This window comes from Salvelinus alpinus, chromosome 9, assembly GCF_045679555.1.
Source record: "Salvelinus alpinus chromosome 9, SLU_Salpinus.1, whole genome shotgun sequence".
NCBI lineage: Eukaryota > Metazoa > Chordata > Actinopteri > Salmoniformes > Salmonidae > Salvelinus > Salvelinus alpinus.
This window is the reverse complement of record NC_092094.1, coordinates 4,487,181-4,499,858: the sequence shown is the minus strand read 5'-3', so window position 1 is coordinate 4,499,858 and position 12,678 is coordinate 4,487,181. Positions and strand designations below refer to the sequence as shown.

General features: G+C 42.3%; 1 protein-coding gene across 1 annotated transcript in view; it reads left to right on the top strand.

Moving 5' to 3' along the window:
• The window catches only part of slc5a12 (solute carrier family 5 member 12), a 19,072-nt gene extending 6,854 nt beyond the window's left edge, over nt 1-12,218 (top strand). The window contains exons 6-15 of the mRNA XM_071415725.1: nt 677-817; nt 1,228-1,357; nt 4,211-4,299; nt 4,581-4,693; nt 6,179-6,246; nt 6,348-6,434; nt 6,875-7,068; nt 7,976-8,079; nt 9,216-9,337; nt 11,902-12,218. Coding sequence (XP_071271826.1) covers nt 677-817; nt 1,228-1,357; nt 4,211-4,299; nt 4,581-4,693; nt 6,179-6,246; nt 6,348-6,434; nt 6,875-7,068; nt 7,976-8,079; nt 9,216-9,337; nt 11,902-12,072 — 1,219 coding nt within the window. The 3' untranslated portion in view covers nt 12,073-12,218. The remainder of the gene's footprint in view (nt 1-676; nt 818-1,227; nt 1,358-4,210; nt 4,300-4,580; nt 4,694-6,178; nt 6,247-6,347; nt 6,435-6,874; nt 7,069-7,975; nt 8,080-9,215; nt 9,338-11,901) is intronic.
• Nucleotides 12,219-12,678: the final 460 nt, after the last annotated feature.

The following is a 12,678-nucleotide window of genomic DNA, read 5'->3' as shown; positions in this document are numbered from 1 at the left end:
TGTATTACACCCTCTAAACTTCTTTCACGGATCCCTTGACCATGATTGGTTTAATCTGATCTTGTTAGTAATATTAATGAAAAATATATTATATAAATATATTATATATATATATATACACTGAGTATACCAAACATTAAGAACACCTTCCTAATATTGAGTTGCCACCCCACCCTTAGCCCTCAGAACAGCCTCAATTCGTCGGGACATGGAACTCCACAAGGTGTTGAAAGCATTCCACAGGGATGCTGGCCCATGTTGACTCCAATGATTCCCACAGTTGTGTCAAGTTGGCTAGATGTCCTTTGGATGGTGGATCATTCTTGATACACACGGGAAACTATTGATCATGAAAAACCCAGCAGCGCAAACCGGCGCGCCTGACACCTACTACCATACCCCGTTCAAAGGCACTCAATGTTTTGCTTGTCTATTCACCCTCTGAATGACACACATTCATGTCTCAATTGTCTTAACGCTTAAACATCCTTCTTTAACTGGTCTACTCTCCTCTGAATTTAACAAATGAATAAGGGATCATAACTTTCACCCGGATTCACTGGTCAGTCTATGGCATGGAAAGAGTGTATATATTTTGAGATCTGGCCTTGGACCCTCTACAGTATCCAACTTTGAGAACCCCTGCACTTAATGAATTACGACTCTATGCCCTCAGCTTTGACCCTGACCCACTGAGACGTCATACGTTCTGGACCATCTGTATTGGGGGAACCTTCACCTGGCTGGGCATCTACGGGGTTAACCAGTCAACTATACAGAGATGCATCTCCTGCAAAACCGAGACACACGCCAAACTGTAAGCATATTCCTTCACTAAAGACATATACCGTTCTCACACTACTGAGCCGAGCCGAGCTGTACTCAAGCTGGCCTGCTTTATGGATCCGCCATAGTTGAAACCAGCCCACCATCCAGATCCGACACGTGTTTTTCGGAGTCCACTCTAACTAGGTGCTACTCTTATCTATGGTCCTTCGAGCCGGTTCTGGACGACTGTAACAATATACTGTATCCCTTTATTATTAAAGAGTGTCTGTGTGGAACAGTCAGGATGCTTAATATCACTACCGGGCCCAGCTACCTTTTGTCTGCTATCCACATGTCAAGGCTGAGTTACTGTAAAGCAACTTTGGGATAGCGGTTGATGTGAAAAGAGCTCTATACATTTAGTTGTGATTTTCAGTATCATTTGTCTGTCGTCCTCAGAGCTCTGTATTTCAACCTGCTGGGTCTGCTGGTCATCCTGATGTGTGCGGTGTTCTCCGGTCTCATTATGTATGCTTTCTACGCCAACTGTGATCCATGGACCGCCCAGTCAGTCACAGCACCAGACCAGGTTACTACTACTATCTATAATGTCTCTGGTTGTCCCTTTACACAGTCACAGCACCAGACCAGGTTACTACTACTATCTATAATGTCTCTGGTTGTCCCTTTACACAGTCACAGCACCAGACCAGGTTACTACTACTATCTATAATGTCTCTGGTTGTCCCTTTATACAGTAGTACACCAGACCAGGGAAAGTGCGTAAGCACAAAGCACCACTTTTCCCTAAAAGGTTGATATTTATCAAATATGAACTTGACAGGAAAGTGTTCGTATCTCAGACCGTAGCGTAGCACGACTTGTAGTGGTTGAAGAACTGTATTACAAGCAAACGTTGTTATTTTGGGGTGAAATGGAGGCGTTTGAATTAAAACAATGGTAGGTTAATAAAAACATTAAAATGTAGGCTAATGATAAAACAGAAGCATAGTCAAATTTTGTTTATAATCATATTTTCTGACATGACTGCTAGCTACACAACCAATATTAGGTTACCATTCATCCAATAGCCAAGCACGCTTGGTTACCATTCATCCAATAGCCAAGCACGCTTGGTTACCATTCATCCAATAGCCAAGCACGCTTGGTTACCATTCATCCAATAGCCAAGCACGCTTGGTTACCATTCATCCAATAGCCAAGCACGCTTGATTACCATTCATCCAATAGCTAGGTATGCTTGATTACCATTCGTCCAATAGCCAAGCACGCTTGGTTACCATTCATCCAATAGCCAAGCACGCTTAAAGGAAATAGACTGGTAGCCTAGACATATGGTATGGCTGCGGTATTGCTGTGACTGAGAAAGGAGAGTGATGTCATAGCCTTTTTAATGTCAGAGCTTATATACAAGTACAATATGGCTCTGATTTATCAATGAAAACATGCGTCTGATTTAAGAGCAAGAAACAGGCAGGAACAGGGGAAACAAACGCTGGTAGGTTTCAAAACGAACTGACAAACAGAGAACTCAGGTATAAATACACAGGGGATTTTTAATTAATTTTTTATTTAACGAGGCGAGTCAGTTAAGAACAAATTCTTATTTACAATGACGGCCTACCAGGGAACAGTGGATTAACTGCCTTGTTCAGGGGTAGAACAACATATTTTTACCTTGTCAGCTCGGGGATTCGATCCAGCAACCTTTCAGTTACTGGCCCAACACTCTAACCACTCGGCTACCTACCGCCCCAAAACAATAATGGAGGAAGATGGGCAACACCTGGAGGGGGGTGGAGACAAGCACAAAGACAGGGGAAACAGATCAGGGTGTGACACCTGGAGGGGGGTGGAGACAAGCACAAGACAGGTGAAACAGATCAGGGTGTGACACCTGGAGGGGGGTGGAGGGGGGTGGGGGTGGAGACAAGCACAAAGACAGGGGAAACAGATCAGGGTGTGACACCTGGTTACTGTTACTATCCTTTCTAAATCTGGTTGTGTCCCATGTCACCCTATTCCCTATATAAAGTAGGGCACTATTTTTGACCAAAGCCTTATTGGCCCTGGTATAAAGTAGTGCACTATATAGGGAATAGGTGTAACGGTCGTTCTCCTCCTCTTCGTCTGAAGAGGAGGAGTAGGGATTGGACCAAAGCGCAGCGTTGAAAGTAGACATAATTTATTAAATGAAAACGACGAAACACGAATAACACTAGAGAAATACAAAACAAATAAACGATGTAGACAGACCTGGACTTGAGAACTTACATATAACGAAGAACGCACGAACAGGTATAGACTACAAACAAACGATACAGTCCCGTGTGGTACGAACATACAGACACAGGAGACAACCACCCACAAACAAACAGTGAGAACACCCTACCTTAATATGGTTCTCAATCAGAGGAAACGTCAAACACCTGCCTCTAATTGAGAACCATATCAGGCAACACATTAACCCCAACATAGAAACACAAAACATAGACTACCCACCCAGCTCACGTCCTGACCAACTAAACAAAGTTAAACAAAGGAAAAATAAGGTCAGGAACGTGACAATAGGGTTCTATGGGCTCTGGTCTAAAGTAGTGCACTATATATAGGGAATAGGGTTCTATAGGGCTCTGGACTAAAGTAGTGCACTACATAGGGAATAGGGTGCCATTTGGGACACAGATTCTGTTTATATTTCTAGCCCTAATTAACTTGTCTTCTCCAATTCTTACTCTGTCACAGCCACAAACCATGTAGGTCACTACTGTCTAATTAGTGGGGCTGTTCTATATCAAATTATATTCGTCACATACACACATTTAGCAGATGTTATTGCGGGTTCTTTTGGCGAAATGCTTGTGTTTCTAGCTCCAACAGTGCAGTAATATCTAACCCTTAAATTCACATCTGGTCATTAGTGTTTACAGAGTTCGGGTGAATTCCATTTCAATTCAGGAAGTGACTGAATTGAAATGGAATTGACTCCAACCCTGGTGTTGAGTGGCCTACGTTGATACAGTCTCCAGTGTTTGTGTCCTGCGCTCTGCTACCCAGTACTCATGAACTTCACCTTATGTCTCTACTCATGCCATGACCTTTTCACGCTGTGTCTGTACAGCTCATGCCATAACCTTTTCACGCTGTGTCTGTGCAGCTCATGCCATAACCTTTTCACGCTGTGTCTGTGCAGCTCATGCCATGACCTTTTCACTCTGTGTCTCTCTACAGCTCATGCCATAACCTTTTCACTCTGTGTCTCTCTACAGCTCATGCCATAACCTTTTCACTCTGTGTCTCTCTACAGCTCATGCCATGACCTTTTCACTCTGTGTCTCTCTACAGCTCATGCCATAACCTTTTCACTCTGTGTCTCTCTACAGCTCATGCCATAACCTTTTCACTCTGTGTCTCTCTACAGCTCATGCCGTATTTTGTCATGGAGATTCTGGGGGATTATCCTGGGCTTCCAGGGCTGTTTGTTGCCTGTGCGTTCAGTGGAACACTCAGGTTAGCGGAATCACTGTGTGGATCATTTTAAATTGTTTAGGGATGCTTTTTCCCAAAGCCTTCGTAGCTAAAGTAGGATGCTATTTTGCTCCACAACGCAGCCACAAGAGAGTAATTGTAAAATCAGTGTTTTGGAAGGTCAATCTTCAATGCATTTGACAAACCAAGGCTTTGGGGAAAACCCAGCCCAGAATGACATTGTCTTGCCTTCATTGCACTCTAACTAAACTACAGAATTTATTAGGAGATCTCAACTAATTCCCAGTCTATGCCTCTCTCAGTACTGTGGCAGCCAGCATCAATGCCCTAGCCACGGTGACCTATGAAGACTTTGTTAAGCAGTGTTGTACTAACCTCTCCAACAAAGCCAGCGGCTGGATCAGTAAAGGACTGTGTAAGAATAACCCCCAGTTATTACTATAATAGAATAACCCCCAGTTATTACTATAATAGAATAACTCCCCAGGTATTACCATATTAGAATAACCCCCAGTTATTACCATAATAGAATAACCCCCAGTTATTACTATAATAGAATAACCCCCAGTTATTACTATAATAGAATAACTCCCCAGGTATTACCATATTAGAATAACCCCCAGTTATTACCATAATAGAATAACCCCCAGTTATTACTATAATAGAATAACCCCCAGTTATTACTATAATAGAATAACTCCCAGTTATTACCATAATAGAATAACTCCCCAGGTATTACCATAATAGAATAACTCCCCAGTTATTACCATAATAGAATAACTCCCCAGTTATTACCATAATAGAATAACTCCCCAGTTATTACCATAATATAATACCTCCCCAGGTATTACCATATTAGAATAACCCCCAGTTATTACTATAATAGAATAACCCCCAGTTATTACTATAATAGAATAACCCCCAGTTATTACTATAATAGAATAACTCCCCAGTTATTACCATGATATAATAACCCCCAGTTATTACCATAATAGAATAACTCCCCAGTTATTACCATGATATAATAACCCCCAGTTATTACCATAATAGAATAACTCCCCAGGTATTACCATAATAGAATAACTCCCCAGTTATTACCATAATAGAATAACTCCCCAGTTATTACCATAATAGAATAACTCCCCAGTTATTACCATAATATAATACCTCCCCAGGTATTACCATAATAGAATAACCACCAGTTATTACTATAATATAATACCTCCCCAGGTATTACCATATTAGAATAACCCCCAGTTATTACTATAATAGGTAAACCCCCAGTTATTACTATAATAGAATACCTCCCCAGGTATTACCATAATAGAATAACCACCAGTTATTACTATAATATAATAACTATGTTATTACCATATTAGAATAATCTCTAGTTATTACCATAATAGAATAACTCCCCAGTTATTACTATAATATAATAACTATGTTATTACCATATTAGAATAACCCCCAGTTATTACAATAGATAACCCCCAGTTATTACCATAATAGAATAGCCCCCAGTTATTACCATAATATAATAACCACCAGTTATTACTATAATATAATAACTATGTTATTACCATATTAGAATAATCTCTAGTTATTACCATAATAGAATAACTCCCCAGTTATTACTATAATATAATAACTATGGTATTACCATATTAGAATAACCCCCAGTTATTACCATAATATAATAACTGTTATTACCATAATAGAATAACTATGGTATTACCATAATATAATAACTCACCAGTTATTACCATAATAGAATAACTCGCCAGTTATTACCATAATATTATAACTCACCAGTTATTACTATAATAGAGGCCATACATTGGAGCCCAGCTTGTGCAAAAATAATGCCAACATACACATTCTACCATCTTCACCTCTGCAGGTATTGTGTTCGGCGTAGCCTGCACCACTATGGCCGTTGCTGCATCCTACATGGGAGGGATTGTACAGGTAAACACTGTCCCTATTAGTGTTTGAATGACTAGTACATGCAGGTACTAGTCTGATGCCTATGTGATTTTAATACGTCTTGATGTGTGTTTGTTTCCCAGGCAGCTCTGAGTATCCATGGTATGTGTGGTGGTCCCATGCTGGGCCTCTTCTCTCTGGGAATCCTCTTTCCCTGGACCAACTCTATGGTCAGAAAATACCTCTTCGTTGTCTCCACGGTGCTTCCAGACAGATTAAGCCTAGTTCCTGGATTAAGAAACTATTTCACTATTAGGAATAATGAATGATTAAGAAATTAGGTTTTATCCAAGAAACTGATCCTTGGAATGGTTTTACCAAAACTCACATATAAACACAAACAATTCTACATACATATACATTCAATAAATTCAGTCATCAAGTAAACTGATTATCTTTCCCAATTCAGTCCGTGTGCTGTACTGGTCGTCTTCAGGGAGCAGAATGTGGTCTGATAGTGGACGTAGTCCTTTTCGTTCTGGGCAAATGTTATCATAAGCCTTACTATGTGACATTATAAAAGGCTCATACATGCTTATAACAAGTTGTAAAAACGTTAAACCTGAAGGCTGTAAAGTGTTACTGTAACTTGTTGACATCTCGCCTTCAGGGAGCAGCCGGCGGTCTGACAGTGGGCGTCGCCCTGTCGTTCTGGGCAGGTGTCGGAGCCTTCGTCTACCCTGCTCTAGACATCAACACTAGACCTCTGTCTCTCAGTATAGAGGGATGTCGTCAACCGAACTCATCTGACCCTACCACCACTGTTCCACCTTCTTACCTGGACCCTACCACTCTACCATCAAGGTGTAGTACTGTATAGTCTCTGTCACCAGGGCCATGTTCAGTTCGGGAGAAAAATGTAGCAAAACGATTTAATGGAAAATTAAATCTGTGTTGTGATTGGACAAGTTCAGGTTGTGTCTGAACCTCTTCGAAATATTTCAAAACGATTTCTCCCCGCTGAACACAACCTACGTTTACACAGCTGTGATACACTAAATGTATTATGTACAGTACAGTATATATACACACCTCTCTTTAATACTTATGTAGGATCTTTGAGACAGTTTGCTACAGCGGAAATATAATCCTGCAGCAACAGCAAATTTAAATTATTATTTTGATTATAATTAATATTTAAAAAAATTGTAGGGATTGATACATTTTTCATTAGGGCAAATCAAGTTTGACATTTTAAAAGTGGAAATTACAAACTTCAGAAGTCTTTTAAAAACCTTGAATATACTACACATGTACATTTCCTGCTGTACAGGAACATTCTCACACAAACAAAAGAGTAATCAAATTAAGATGACATTGGATTCCCCATACTTTACATCCAAGTGATTTGTAGTTAGGGTTGCAAAATTCCAATAATTTCCCCACATTTTTTAGGTTTTCCAAAAATCCCGGTTTGAAAATTCCCCGGAGAGAATAGAATAAACAGGAAATTCACCATTCTCCAACTAGGATTTATTCTTTGAATGTTAACTAGGATGTTATTCTCCAACTAGGATTTATTCTTTGAATGTTAACTAGGATGTTATTCTCCAACTAGGATTTATTCTTAGAATGTTAACTAGGATGTTATTCTCCAACTAGGATTTCTGGAAAAACTGGGAATTGTGGGATAGTTAGCCTACAAATAAGGTTGCAAAATGGTTGCTATCTTGTGGACAACAGAATATTGTGACTCCTCTGTCCTCCACAGGTCACCCCTGGCTGATCACTGGTACTCCATGTCCTATCTGTACTATAGCGCTGTTGGATTTTTAGCCACCGTTACTGCTGGCCTGCTCATCTCCTTCATCACAGGTACTGTGTGTCTGCAGCGTAGAGACACGTCACAGGTACTGTGTGTCTGCAGCGTAGAGACACATCACAGGTACTGTGTGTCTGCAGCGTAGAGACACATCACAGGTACTGTGTGTCTGCAGCGTAGAGACACATCACAGGTACTGTGTGTCTGCAGCGTAGAGACACATCACAGGTACTGTGTGTCTGCAGCGTAGAGACACATCACAGGTACTGTGTGTCTGCAGCGTAGAGACACATCACAGGTACTGTGTGTCTGCAGCGTAGAGACACATCACAGGTACTGTGTGTCAGCAGCGTAGACATACAATTAGAACCATAGAATGGGGACTCATCAGCACCAACATTAGATGACAGAATCAAATAAAACATTAAAAAAAAAAAAAACGGGTAGATGCTGATTGGACGAGCAGCTTTCAAAATGTTATTTTTCTGCTGTGCTTGTCTCCTGAAATGATGTCATTGGAATATAAGGATCTGTTGTTAAGAATAGACATCAGCACATTCCAGAGCTGTAGAGCCCCTCTACTATTACACGTTCCTGTGGTCCTGCTGCAGAGACATCTTGCAAGAGACATTAATCAGCAGGAGGCAGTCATACAGAACAGGAATCAATGGCTACTGTCTGAAAGACGTGGGGGGAAAAGGGGTCTAAACCTCTTGAGTTATGTTGCTGTGGTTCCCGAACTCTCTGTCATCACAGGTTCAACACACACTGTTCTGTCTGTGTGGATTTAACTACATCTGCTATAGAATATGTCCCTAATACGTGTGGTACTTTACACTCACACAAAGGCCATTTAGAAAAACCCATTATTTGTTCAAATGCACTGAGAAAGACGGATTAATGATCTCATTCATTACTGAATGGCCAGGGAGGGAAAGTCTATTTGGCAGACATATTATATGGTGTGCCATGTATTTACTGCAGTGGGTCTAACGTGTTGTCAGTATACCACATACCTACCAGCCATCCCAGCTAGCACAAAGGGTTCCTGTAACATCTCTTAAAAGGTTCTCATTTCGTTACTTGAATTCTAAATGTTCCCACAACATTCTGGGAACCAAAATTTCATGAGCTGGGATGTGTCATTCTCTGAACTTGAAAGTGGTGTCTGTCTTCGACCTCTTGACAGGACACACCAGGAGTCAAGATGTGAAACCGTGGCTCCTACGACCGGTGTGTAACCTCTTCTGCTTTTGGTCAAAGAAGTACAGGAAGATATGCTGGTGTGGCGTCAACCACGAGTTAAAACAGGTGAAAGAGACAAGACATACTAACTTTTATTACCATGCTTACATATCAGAATACAATATAGCATAACCAGCATGGCCATACAAGGACCTTGTCAGCCAAACAACGTTAGGACATGTAGCATCTGATCCTAGATAAAAAGTGGAAATATAAATCAAATCAAATGTTATTTGTCACATGAGCCCGAATACAACAGGTGTAGACCTGACAATGAAATGCTGAATACAACAGGTGTAGTAGACCTTACCGTGAAATGCTGAATACAACAGGTGTAGTAGACCTTACCGTGAAATGCTGAATACAACAGGTGTAGTAGACCTTACCGTGAAATGCTGAATACAACAGGTGTAGTAGACCTTACCGTGAAATGCTGAATACAACAGGTGTAGTAGACCTTACCGTGAAATGCTGAATACAACAGGTGTAGTAGACCTTACAGTGAAATGCTTACTTATAAGCCCTGAACCAACAGTTTTTTTTAAGAAAGAGAAGCGTTAAGAAAATATTTACTAAAAAAACATTTAAAAATAAATAAACAATAAATTAAAAATAAGGAGGCTAAATACAGGGGTACCGGTACCGAGTACTGGTACTGTGCTGGGGGTACAGGTTAGTCACGGTAATAAGTACATGTAGGTAGGGGTAAAGTGACGGCATAGATAAACAGTGAGTAGCAGCAACGTAAAAAGGGGAGGGGGGGGGTCAATGTAATAGTCCGGTAGCCATTTGATTAGCTATTCAGCGGTCTTATGGCTTGGGGGTAGAAGCTGTTAAGGAGCCTTTTGGTCCGAGACTCGGCGCTCCGGTACCACTTGCCGTGCGGTAGCAGAGAGAACAGTTTATGACTATGGTGGCTGAAGTCTTTGGTGTAGAGGTCCTGGATGGCAGGAAGCTTGGCCCTAGTGATGTACTGGGCCGTATGCACTACCCTCTGTAGCGACTTGCGGTCGGACGTTGAACAGTTGCCGTACCAGGCGGTGCCCTTTCCACGATTGTTTTGGTGTGTTTGGAACATGATTGTGGACACCAAGGAACTTGAAGCTCTCAACCTGCTCCACTACAGCCCTGGCAATGAGAATGAGGGCGTGCTCGGTTCTCCTTTTCCTGTAGTCCACAATCATCTCCTTTGTCTTGATCACATTGAGGGAGAGGTTGTTGTCCTGGCACCACACGGCCAGGTCTCTGACCTCCTCCCTATAGGCCGTCTCATCGTATTCAGTGATCAGGCCAACCATCGTTGTGTCGTCGGCAAACTTAATAATGATGTTGGAGTCGTGCCTGGCCACCAGTCGTGTGTGAACAGGGAGTACAGGAGGGGACTGAGCACGCACCCCTGAGGGGCCCCTGTGTTGAGGATCAGCGTGGCAGATGTGTTGTTGCCTACCTTTACCACCTGGGGGCGGCCTGTCAGGAAGTCCAGGATCCAGTTGCAGAGGGAGGTGTTTAGTCCCAGGTTCCTTAGCTTAGTGATGAGCTTTGAGAGGGCTATGGTGTTGAACGCTGAGCTGTAGTCAATGAACAGCATTCTCACGTAGGTGTTCCTTTTGTTCAGGTGGGAAAGGGCAGTGTGGAATGCAATATCTGTGGATCTGTTGGGGCAGTATGCAAATTGTAGTGGGTCTTCTGGGATGAGGGTGTTGATGTGAGCCATGACCAGCCTTTCAAAACACTTCATGGCTACAGACGTGAGTGCTACGGGTCGGTAGTAATTTATGCAGGTAACCTTGGCTTTCTTGGGCACAGGGACTATGGTGGTCTGTTTGAAACATGTAGGTATTACAGACTCGGTCAGGAAAAGGTTGAAAATGTCAGTGAAGACAGTTGGTCAGCGCTCTGAGTGCACGTCCTGGTAATCCGTCTGTGAATGTTGACCTGTTTATTAAAGGTCTTATTCACATCGGCTACGGAGAGCGTGATCACACAGCCGTCCGGGACAGCTGGTGTTATCATGCATGCTTCAGTGTTTCATTAAGCTCGCACCTCCCGAGTGGCGCAGCGGTCTAAGGCACTGCATCGCAGTCACTACAGACCCCGGTTCGGTTCCAGGCTGTATCACAACCGGCAGTGATCGGGGAGACCCATAGGGTGGCGCACAATTGGCCCAGCATCGTCCGAGTTAGAGGAGGGTTTGGCTGGGGGGGCTCCAACACATTGGTGCGGATGGCTTCCGGGTTAAGTGGGCGCGGTGTTAAGAAGCGCGGTTTGGCGTGTCATGTTTTCAGAGGACGCATGACTCGACCTTCGCCTCCCGTTGGGGAGTTGCAGCGATGACACAAGATCAAAATTGGGGAGAAAAAAGTGGGTAAAATAAGTAATTTAGCTCGTCTGGTAGGTTTCCCTTTTGTAGTCCGTAATAGTTTGTTAAACCGAGCGTCAGAGCCGGTGTAGTAGGATTAAATCTTAGTCCTGTATTGACGCTTTGCCTGTTTGATGGTTGGTCGGAGGACATAGCTGTAATTACGGTAGTACTATGTGAGAAACTCAATGCTAAGTCTTTACCAATAAAGTGCATGTGTTCAGCTTGGGTCTAGTGTGACATCTCAATACCTCTTTCTCTTGTCTACTAGGACACGGAGTGCCCAGACACAGACACGGTTAAAGATGGAGGTCCCTTTGTCAAGGAAGACATCGGCAGAAAGGGGATGAGGAGAAAAGTACAATCGGCCGAAAACGGTTATAACCTGCGAGAGAAAGGACATGACAACGCTGGCTTTACCGAAGACACAAAGCCTTTTTAAAAGCCATAGAACTAAAATGACTAATTACTGTAATATAACACTTACTGTAATTCTTATGTGTATGTTAAAAGCATGAGAATTTTTAGTCTCTGAAAGGTAATAAAATGCTTAGATTGGTGACTACATGATAAAAGCAGTAACACCCACTCACTGACACCAACTCTCTGCTTCACACTAAACACACATTCTGTGTGTTCCAAATGGCACCCTTTCATTGGGGCTCTGGTCTAAAGTAGTGCACTATATATAGGGAATAGGGTTCTATAGGGCTGTCAGCGTTAGTGGTGTATAGGTGAGGACGGAGTCAAGCGCAGGAAACAGAACTGAGTAAAAAATAACGTACTTTACTCGGGGAAAAATATACAAGTACAAAATAAATCCACGTAGGGAATAACAAACCCTAACACATAACAGGAACAATCACACACAACACATACTGGGAACCAGAGGGTTAAATAGGGAGATAATAATAACTTAATGGGAACCAGGTGTGTACACTCAAGACATAACAAGTGGAAAACAGAAACATGGATCGGTGGCAGCTAGAAAGCCGGTGACGGCGAGCGCCGAACAAGGAGAGGCACCAACTTCGTCAGAAGTCGTGAC